Consider the following 11,036-nt stretch of genomic DNA (forward strand, 5'->3'; position numbering starts at 1 on the left):
ATAAGGGCTGACAACCCTCAGCTACAAAGGCTGGCTGCTCATCTTGCCAGAACCTATTGCCCACCCCTATCCCTATATTTGGCAAGATGAAAGTAGTTGGCTTTATGGCCCAGCAGGAACTTTTGAGGCTCTTTCGGATTGCCTGGGAAAGAGCTCTTTTTTGCTCACTTCCCTTTGCCACAGAGTGGATTTATTTATTTTTAATCAGGCCTGGCCAAGCCCTCCCAGGGTTGGCTGGAACAGTGTGGGCTTTTGCTTCAGCTAGTAACATTTTGGTAAGCAACCTGAGGCATTTCTTGATGTAGAGAGGTTTCCAAAATTGGTCTTTCACAGCTTGCAAATCAAGGGGGGCTGGAGCAGGAACTTGCTTGGGAGTAGGACTTAGTTGGTTGTGGGGTGGGTGGGTTAGACCTTGCTATTTTTCAGATCCAGATTATCAGAAAGCCAAAATTTTTTAGTATTCCTGATTATCCAGATTCCAGATACTGGTTTAGTATTCGTATCTGTTGTTGTTGTTGTGTGTGTGTGTGTGTGTGTCCCCCGGGTTTCTGATATTGTTTGGTTCCATTATTTCCTATGGGGAATATTTTGGGGTGGGGGCTGGAGGGGGTGTTTTTTAAGCTAATGGCACCAAAACTGCAGCATTGCCACTGGTGCTTGTCCATTAAATAACACCCAACTTTCAAGTGAAAGTTGAAAAGGGTGCTCCCATCCATCCTCAGTTGTTTCCTATGGGGAGGGAGGAAATTCTATGCTTTCTCCAGGGCAAAGAATAGTCCAAGACACAAAAGCAAGCTAAGCAGCCATTGCCTAGAAAGCCTCCCAAAGCAGACAGAACCAACACACTCAAAGAAATAATGCAGAATCAGGGAAAGTAACTTGACCAAAGATCACAGTGTTGCAAAGCAACAAAACCAATTTCAAAGGGGCAGAATCTGAGCCGAAACCAACCTGGCAAGCTGATAACAAACCCAGGCAAGACAGACACACAGTAAAATTAAAGGAAAAAAACCCAATCCTGGGAGCCTGAAAACACTGGCTCACCATATTCCCGGTTATTCCCAAATATTCCCAAGATTTCATTTCCTAGTATCCCAAAAATCCCAGATATTTTTCAGACACTCAAATAAATCTGGAAAATACTGATAAGGTATTTTTTGGATATATATCTGCACTGGAAATAGCCAAATGATTATCCCTGGAAGATGGTGGAGTTACAGTTCCTCTTGGCATACTACTGTATGTAGGCTGGGATTAGGAAGGGCAGCTTTCGCCACCTCACGCTTGGAGTCAGGATGGAATTTACTTTAGTGCCAGCATGCCTCTGGCAGCCAGTAATTCAAGGCATTAAGTTCCGCCTTCTTCTGTATGAACTGACCCCATCCACTCTGGTCATCTTTGGAGGCCCTGCTTTGGGTGTCCTGGACATCTGAGGCTAGACAGGTGGCAGCATGAGAAAGGGCCTTGGGCATGGCACAGAAAACTTTGGAATCAGGGAGATTCACCTATCTGCCTCTATTGTCTTCTGCCAGCAGGAGAAGACTTCTGTGTGTTGTTTGGTGTTCACCTACTAACTGTTGTTGGCTGTCATCCCTGGTTGTGTTATGTGTGTTTATATATTTAATTGAATTGTTTAAATCTTTTATATATACTTTATTGTAAATGTTGTTTTAATATTTTGATGCTTTAAAGTTGCAATGTTTTACTGTTTTGATTTTTGCTGCCTTTGAGGACCCTATTTGGATGGACAGGTGGCATAGAAAAAGTTTTTTAATAAATAAATTAAGGTGCCTATACTGATGGGTGGATCTTTAAGGCTCAGGTCAGTCGGACCCATGTGGAATGTTTATATTGGGGATAGGGGGAGAGGAATATTCTCAGTGCCATGCTGGGCTGGCTGATTGTGTCTGAAAAGATTGTTTCGTTTGAATACTTACGTGGTTTATTACTGTCCTTTGCAGAATAGACTATGAGCCCCTGGTTGTGTGCTCTTCGTGCTTAGATCTCGCACAAAAAAATGTTTTAAGTCAAAATATTCTGCAGCTGGGAGGCCATGAAGTGAGTGAGTGGAAAGAAGAATGTACTCATCTTGCAATGCTCTCAGTCAAAGTTACTGTGAAGGTAATGTGTGTGTGTTTGGTATACAAGTACATTACAGATATTTCCAAAAAAGGTGTTGCAGAACCAAAAAAAAAATTAGCTGGTCACCAGACTTCCACCTGGTGTACCAGCTTCACTGGGCTGAATGGGATTCTGGCAGGACACCAAGTCTTGGTAGGACAGAGAAGAGGACACAAGCCTGCAGTACAATCTATTTATTTGAACCTTACCATAATATAAAAATAAATCTCAGAGCATTCACCAAAAATGGCAGTGTACATAATTAAGAGAGATCTCTTGACCACCACCTGAAGACCCCAGAAAGGCATTCAGGGGGTGGTGCTGAACAATGGAACCTTGACACTATTTATTCCCTTTTGCAAGATGATATCAAATGTCCTGTGGGAATGTCATGAGTGCACCAGTAGCCACAGCCTTCCCCTTGATGGCACCATAAAACCATAAACTTTTCCTCCCCGAGGGCTATCAGTTAGGTCTAAGCCTCTGGCCAGAGCAGGTGAGGTACAGACAAACATCTCTAGATATCCAGCCTTGGTGCATTCTGGCTAGAGGAATGTGAGGTATGTGTGGGAAACAGTTCATTCACAGCCAGCCCCACTTTGCAGCTAGGAAGCAGGCATTGGACATACTGCAGTGCTTCATGGAAAGAAACCAAAGTCTGCTTTTGCTACATCTGTTCCATATACCCTTATACATAAATGGCCAAGTCTCCCTTAATACAAAATTCTGCCACAGAAGGTAACTCAGTGAAAATGTTAGAGCCTTTGAATTGTTTGGTACAGCAAAATGATTTTTAGATTTATGTGTCAGTTTTCTCTGTTTTGATTTGTTTTGATTCATTTGTTTGCATGTTTGAACACAAAGAGATTTCCTGGCAGCAGGCACTACCATGCTGGAGTATTGTAACACTCTAGGAGACATCAGGCTTGAAATCTGTATAGGGAAAAAATGCCTTAGATGGCAAAAATAGTATGTTAATAACAAGAATACTGAGGTGAGGCTGTACACAAGAGACAGATCTGTTATGCAGATACTTTCTACAAGAGCACAGAATTTAGGTTTTGAGGTTTAGTAGGTAGAAAGGTCATCCAGGAAGGGTTAAGATTGAGGGGATTTAGGCCTTTGGATTTTGGCCTTAAAGAAACCATAAATAATGAAGTGGGGAGGTGGAAAGTCGGATTTATTAGGTCACTGTGGAAATGGAAGAGAAATGTAGAACATGGAAGAAAGGGGTGGGGAGCAGATGTATGCCATAGGGAGTGATCAGGAGTTGGAAAGTATTTATGGGGATCATCTCCCACTATTGAATGGTGTAAAGTTAACATATAACTATGCAGTGATAAAAATGTATATATATTTTTATGCCATACAGCAGAACTTATTCTGATGTAAAAATGAGAAATAAGGCTTGTTCTACTGAGAGACACTGCTGAAATTATTAGGTTCCACAATGAAATTTCTAGGCAACCTGGTGCCTGGGATTTGTCAAGGCATGAGATACTCTCAACCAGTGAATGGGTACAGGAGAAAAAGTGACTACTAAAGAGGCGAAAGAAATATGATCAGCCAGTACTGCATTTGTATTATTGAGAATTAAACTAATATTTTTTCTGCTTTATTTTTAGACAATATGTGCATTGATTTGTGGTCGACCAATTACAAAGCCAGAATATTTTGCTGAATTAATCAAAGCTATTCAGACCAAACAACAGTTACCTAAGCTTGAAAGGTAATATGCTGTTAGTGTATATCCTACATTTTACTTGATTGAATATAATTTGAGCTGTTGTTCTGTCGTGTAACACTTATTGAAACTTAAAACTTCTCAATCTTTACCTGCTTAGATATAGCCGTCATACCCAAGTCATGTATCCGCTTGCTCTTCAGGCACTGTTAACCTTTTATAAAATAAGGTTCTTAATCTTGTTTGGAAATTTTGCAGTGTTCATTTTAATTTGAATCTCAAAGTTGTGAACAGTAAAACATAAAAAGAGAACTCAAATTAGTGTGGTAATAATTAGAAAACAATTTAGCAGGAGTTAAAATACAAATATACCACTGCAGGCATTCTAGCATGATTAAAGAGTCAAAGTCCACCTAAATAAAAATGCTGTGTTTAATCTGGAAAGGTCTTTGCATATTCTTGTCTCTCTCCTATTGTGTGTGACATGCGGATTTCCTGGTTTGGAACACAATGTGGTTTAGAATCCTGGTTTATGGGCTTATAGCAGGGGTCTCAACCTTTTTGAGCCTGTGGGCACATTTGAAATTCTAACTCAATGTGGTGGACATAGCCACTAAGTGATTGCCAGCCACAAAGCTGTGCCAGCCACAAAAGATGCCCAAGTGCAGGGGACAAGAGGAGAAGGAGTTTTTAAAAATACACTGGGAAAGAGGAGTGAGAGAGGTGGTAGCTGCCACTGAAACAAGATTATTTTAAATTGCAGAGTGAAGTAATACTCACAAGAGGTTGTTATTTCTGGACCTCAACAAACAGGGAAAATATATACATATACTTGCATACCCTGAAATAAGGTTGTTCAGGGTTTCTGGAGAGAAGAACCAACACCTTGAATCTGGCCCAGAAACAAATCGGTAACTAGCAGAGTTCTTGGAGTCTGGATTGTTTTGCTTCAGTTAGCTAACACTTTATAGCCACTCTTTGCTGCAACATCTTAGATCAGAGGTCTCAAACTCATTTATTACCATAAAATGTTACACCAGGTACCAGAGATATAAACTTTATAAAGGACACAGGCAAACCCAATTAACAATATTATTTTTACTCAAAATACAAACAAAAGCAATTTATTCCTAGCAGTGAAAGCAATTGATTTACTGGGGAATCCACAAAAGCCCCAGTAAATGTGTTTAATCCTACACAAGACTAGGTTTTTTCCAAAAGATACCATAAAAGGGGAAGAGTACCTTACATTTCCATCCATATCAATTGCTTGCAGGCCAGGTAAGAGCCCTGGAAGGGCTTCTTTCGGCCCCTGGGTCATATGTTTGATACCCCTGTCGACCAATAGAAGCTTCTGAGTCACGGGTGTGAAACATGCGGCCTGGAGGCCGAATCCGGCCACTTGCAAGCCTCGAATCCAGCCCGAGAGCAGCTGACTCTATCCTGCTTCCTGTTTCTAGTTGCAGGAACTCCTTTCCCCCAGTCTCTCCTATTTCCTGCTTCAGAGAAGAGAAATAAAGCCTTCCCTCGATTGGCTGAGAGCTCCTCCCCCTCTGGAGGAGGAGGGGGGGGGGAGACATAGAGAGGGAGGAGAATGGCATCTTGTGGGACTTTTAAGAAGACCAGCAACCTCTTTTATTCCCCATATAAGCTTTTGTGTGGAAGCACACATTTTCTTCTTCAGAGGTAGAGAGGGAGGGAAAAAGCCAGAGGGAGCACACTAGAAAGAGAGAGACTCCCCTGTGTTTGACCAAAAATGTATGAGAGAGAGTCTCCTGAGTTTAATAGATCCAGAGGAGTTAGCTGTGTTAGTCTGTTGCTGCAAAATAGTAAACAGCCCAGTTGCAGATTTAAGACTAACAAACTTTATTGTAGCATAAGCTTTCGAGAAACACAGCTCAGATGCATGGCACGTGTGAAGAAATTGGCCAGAGATACATAGGTGGTAAAGGGAGGGGGGAGAGTATGCAGACTTTCTGTGTTTAAGACCAAAAATGTTTTATTCTAGGTATTGGGGGTGGGGGAGCCAGAGAGAGAGCATGTCAGAGAGAGGGAGGGGAGGGAGTCCCATGGCACTTGTCTTGGAGAGATCCCCCTTTCCATTTCTAACAGATGGGGGGGGGTCGAAATCTAACAGCACAGCTTGCATTCCTTATTAGTGAAAGAGAGCAAAAGTACATCAGCACCCAAATGACTAACAAAATTTGTGTCAGGGCATGAGCTTTCATGAGTCACTGCTCACTTCTTCAGATACAGCTGGAATGTGAGTCCATCTGTCCTTACATCTTGGAGAGTGAAGTGATTTCAGATGCCAAATGACAATAGCAGGCATTGGTAATGAGAAAAGAAACCCAGGTCTCAGTTCAGTCCAGTAGTTTGCATTGGCTTGAGCTTCATGATCAGTTGCAATTCAGCAGTCTCTCTTTCTAATCTCCCTTTGAAATTCCTTTGTAAAAGAACTGCTACTCTTAGGTCAGCGACTGAATGCCCTGGATTCCTAGAAGATTAAAATGTTCCCCCCCTGGTTTTTGAATGTTGTGGTTTCTAATAGTGGTAGAAAGAGTAAGAGTCCAGTAGCACTTTTAAAGATCAACAAAATTGTGGTAGGGTATGTGCTTTTGTGAGTCACTGCTCACTTCTTCAGACTTATTTGTATTTATTCTTTGCATCCTCCTGAACTGAATCCTCTTGTACCAAATTGAGACCTAGGCCTCGGCCACACGGGCAGGAAAATGCGGGGGGGAGGCATGGCTGTTTGCCCCAGAGCAAACTTAAAACTCGCAACTGCGCGATCAGGCGTCGGGTTGAGGTCCCCTCGAGCTCCCGTGGTTAGGGGGGAAGTGCCGATCACACAATGCGGCAAAGAAGTGGAGCGGCGTGGCAAATGGGGTTGTGTTTTTTAAAAAAACTGAAATGTGCGCATGCTCCGTTGGATGCTTGTGCACATCCGTGGAGACTTGGGGGGGGTCCTTTTTGCGAGGGGACATGGGCGGCCGCTGGAACTACCACCGGAAACCCGATCAGACGCCTGCCCTTGCCCCGCGGTTTCCGGAAACTAGTACCTCCGAGGTACTAGTTTTTTACCCAGCATCTTCAGCGGGAAGCCTCGGGTACGCCACGGGAGCTCTACGCTTCCCAGATGTGGCGGTAAGATCGCACCCGGAAAATCCGCCTATCTTCGTCTCTCTAGCATGCCTAATGCTCCGTGTGACCGGGGCCCTAGGTTTCCTGTCTCATTACCAGTACTGATATCTCCATGCCTACTACCCCTCTGCATATCACACGTAATCCAGTCACGCCTGCTATTGCCAGCTTGCATCTGAAATCATCTTTATAACGTTTATATCTCTGGTACCTTGTGTTAAATTTTATGGCACACATAGCCCGGCCCGACAAAGTGACATTTATGTCAAATCCGGCCCTCATAACAAATAAGTTCAACACCTCTGTTCTAGGTTTTTTTCAATGACTGCAAAACATAGAGTAGTGTGGAGTCTAAAGCATGTGGAACACTATAGTTAAGTCACTTTTTTCGGAGAAGATGCATTGCCTACATATAAAGTGAAATAGAAAAAGGGCGTTCCTGGCCATGGATATAACCTGATATGGCACAGAATCACAAAAATTCTATGCAGTGATCCTGCTCATTTAGGAGGAGCGTGAGATCTTCCAGAATAGGTATTTCCACTACTCCTTCAGTTCTAGAGCCACCCACTGAGGAATGTTTGTATTATCTGGACTGAGTTTTAATTTATGCAGCTTTATACAACCTCTTGTTGACCTTGGTCAACTGACCTCGCCCAGTAGTTTTGTGCAGATAGAATCAACTCCTATGAAAACGCAACTAAACAGCTGCCATAATATTACAGGGATCTTCTTGGCACTCCTTTATGAAATCTTCCAGTAATTAAGGAGTGAAACCACTGGAAGGGAGAGCTTTCTTCTCCAAGTCCACATCATCCATCTAGATTCTAGAACAATATAATGATCAGTGGGGTCAAAAGCCACATAAGATTCCAGTGAATCAGTAAATCCACATTCCCCATTGGGCAAGGAGACCAAGGCAGCCTTGGGTCTGAACCTCAGCTGGAAGCTGTATTGAAATGAGCCTAGTTAAAATCCTACCTTCTAGGACTTTCTGCAGCTGCTCCAACTACTTTGGCTTTAAAAAGTGAGATTGGATACTGGCCAACTTCTCTGTGAGGGTGCAAGGAAGACTATTTCAAGCAGGATTCTGACTATTGCCTCTTTGAGGCTGATTGGGACAGAGCTCTCCCTCACATATAATTATATTTAGTCACCTGCATAAAGTGGGTACCACTGAGCTTTGGTTATGTATGCTGTTAGGAAGCTGCTGAAATTTTCTGACGTTATGAGACTGCTTCACTTTCAGGGGTTTCTATGGATATCTCTATGGTAACATTTTCAAAGTGATGCATGGGCTCTCTTTTGAGAATAGGTACATTAACAAAACAGTTGTTGCTTTAGGAAGAAATCATATAATTAATGCTTACTCAGTAAGAGCATTCTACACAATATGTCCTATCTTCAGATTTTGAGATGAGGCTCATCATCAGGTTTTCTCATCAGCAAAAATAATTCAGGTCTTTAAATTTCCTTGAATAAGACTTTCCTTGTGACTTTCAGTCTGGAATTAAGACCATAATTTGTATCGTCTCTAGAGCAGGCCTAGTAACTATAAATTGTACTGAATAATCTTTAATATTTAAACTATAGTTCTCATATTTAAGGTAGATGATTTTTAGCCAGTGATTGAATTTAAAGAATCACAAGTAGGGCTCTGCTTGTGGAATAGATAGTTTTTGCTGTAATCCCTGTACACCCTGAAAAGCCACTCCTGAGGGTGGGAGAGCCTTAGGATACAAAGTGGGGGTAAGGGAGTGGGAAGGGAGGAATTGATGGAAACCTGTTCTCTCCCTTGAGCAAACAGGAATATATTTCTGCAAGCAGAAGAAAGGAATTTGACCCATTAGGCACTGTAGGTGGCTTCAACTCTTCAGAGTTTTAATGACATAGATTCTTCTTATGCAGAGTAGTTGTGCTAGCTGAAGTTATCGGCACCCAGTAAAAGGGGGAGAAGGAGCCATATAGGGATGTCGGAAGCACTTTTGGTCTTGGTGTGCATTAATGCTTTGGTGTGCCATGACATCCAAATCTTGGCAGGAGGGGGGAAATTCTTTTCAATCTATGTTTTCAATCTATGTACAAAGGGCCCTGTTTTCAAGCTATGTACTAAGGGGTTATGCTTTAAACCAGGGGTGTCAAATGTACGGCCCGTGGGCCAGATATGGCCTCTGCAGGGATCAGATCTAACCCCTGAACAACTGGCTCTCTGTTGCTTCCTTCTCTGGCGCTGCTGCTGCCACCTCATGACAGCTCGCTTTTGCCTAGTTCCTTTTTCCTGGTTCCTGCTTCAAGTGGTAGAGAACCAAGCCAAGCCCCCTTCCCTCAGTTGGCTGAGCTCTCTTCCTTCGGGAGGAAGAAGAAGAGGAGATTGGATTTATACCCCACCATTCACTATCTGAAGGAGTCTCAGAGTGGCTTACAATCCCCTTCCTTTCCCCTCCCCACAACAAACACCCTGTGAGGTAGGTGGGTCTGAGAGAGCTCTAAGAGAACTGCCCTTGAGAGAACAGCTCTGAAAGGTCTTATAACTGACCGAAGGTCACACCAGCAGCTGCATGTGGAGGAGTGGGGAATCAAACCCAGTTCTCCCAGATTAGAGTCTGCGCTCTTAACCACTACACCAAACTGGCTCCCTTTCCTCCATTGGCTTCGGGAGAAAGGGAAGGGGAGGGAAAGCAAAAGCAAGTGCTCGTGCAGGAGAAAGAGTAAAACCTAACTCCCATTGCTCCTTTAAGATGGGCAAAGTTTTATTTCAGGTATAAATTTTCATTTTTCTTCTTCAGAGAGAGGGTGAGTGGGTGGATTCTTCTGATAAGCACAATTTACATTGAGCTCACTCTGCTCTGCTAGTTTGTGGGGTGGGGTTTTTTTGAGACTTGGTCTCTCTCTCTCTCTCTTTCTCTCTCTCTCTCTCTCACACACACACACACACACGTGTATGTGTGTGTTAAAAGGAAGGGGGACACTAGGATAAGGAAAGGAGAATTAAAAGGACATTTTTGCCTTATTCTGAAAAGGTTTTTTTAGATTAGATTTCCCAATGCCTATCTGGGATTTTATTTTCTTTCGAAAAGACCCTGATTAGGAATTAGAACACTTGGATTGGATTCCATTGTTTAATGAAAGGAAGTAGATGGCTAAGTATTTAAAAATATATTTATGGTTTCACTAGGAAAAAGGCTCGTTGTGGAAATAAATACAATGGCCTCTAGAAAGAGGCTCTGGGGGGGGGTGCCACGGCCTTGGACACTCAGTGTCAATTTGCTGTGGCGACCACAGCAGGGTATAATGACACTGAGTCCACCATTTTCTCAAGAGGAACTGATCTCTGCTACCTAAAGTAAAGTTGTAATTTTGAGTGGTCTCCAGCCCTCACCTGGAGATTGGCAACGATGGTTCCCCAGAAGGGAATGGTTGGTTTGGAGGGTGGAGTCTATTGCTTTGTACCTGTCCAAGGTCCCACACCTCCTGAAACCTTACCCTCTCCAGGCTCCATCCCTCACATCTCTTTTTTTTAAGCCCCCGGAGGGGATATATTTTTTTTAATACTACAAAAACTACCAAGAAAAAATAGGGATAGGGGAACTACAATTAAGGAGAAAGGAAAGGCAACCCACACTAAACTAAAAACCCAAGGTTAGGAGATCATTCCGTGTTAAACTACTGTTAATGAAAAAAAAAAAGCTGTTAATAAACAATATACTTTGTGAGGACCATTCTAAGCTTATATGTTAGTTTGTTACTTGTTATGAGAAGATTTCCCGAGCATCTCCTCCAACTCGCTTCATAAAGGCAATTTCCGAAGTCCTTCCACCTTTACATCTATACTAAAACTCTCTAAAATCTTAATAACTTCTTAGACGTTCACTGCAGCCCAGTCTTCTTCCGTCCAAAGGGATAAAACCGCCAGTCTTAAGCCTCTTTCTTTCTGGTCTCGCCCTCGGGGCCCCGTGGCATCTCAAAGGTTTCTTGATTGTGAAGGGAAACTCCAGCTCTTTTTTCTCAGCAGGATTTAAGATGACACTTTCTAAGAACACTTGCAATGAAGGAGTTGAATCCTTATAAATCTTTCCTGTTTCTCTTG

General features: G+C 42.7%; 1 protein-coding gene across 1 annotated transcript in view; it reads left to right on the plus strand.

Moving 5' to 3' along the window:
• Positions 1-1,961: 1,961 nt before the first annotated feature.
• Positions 1,962-11,036, plus strand: part of LOC107121843 (nibrin-like) — a gene marked incomplete at its 5' end in the record, with an annotated part of 29,562 nt that continues 20,487 nt past the window's right edge. Inside the window, 2 exons of the mRNA XM_015424846.1 lie at positions 1,962-2,121; positions 3,747-3,850. Of these exons, the coding sequence (XP_015280332.1) occupies positions 1,962-2,121; positions 3,747-3,850 (264 nt within the window). The remainder of the gene's footprint in view (positions 2,122-3,746; positions 3,851-11,036) is intronic.

Source organism: Gekko japonicus, unplaced genomic scaffold (genome assembly GCF_001447785.1).
Source record: "Gekko japonicus isolate JY-2015 unplaced genomic scaffold, Gekko_japonicus_V1.1 scaffold1168, whole genome shotgun sequence".
Classification (NCBI taxonomy): domain Eukaryota; kingdom Metazoa; phylum Chordata; class Lepidosauria; order Squamata; family Gekkonidae; genus Gekko; species Gekko japonicus.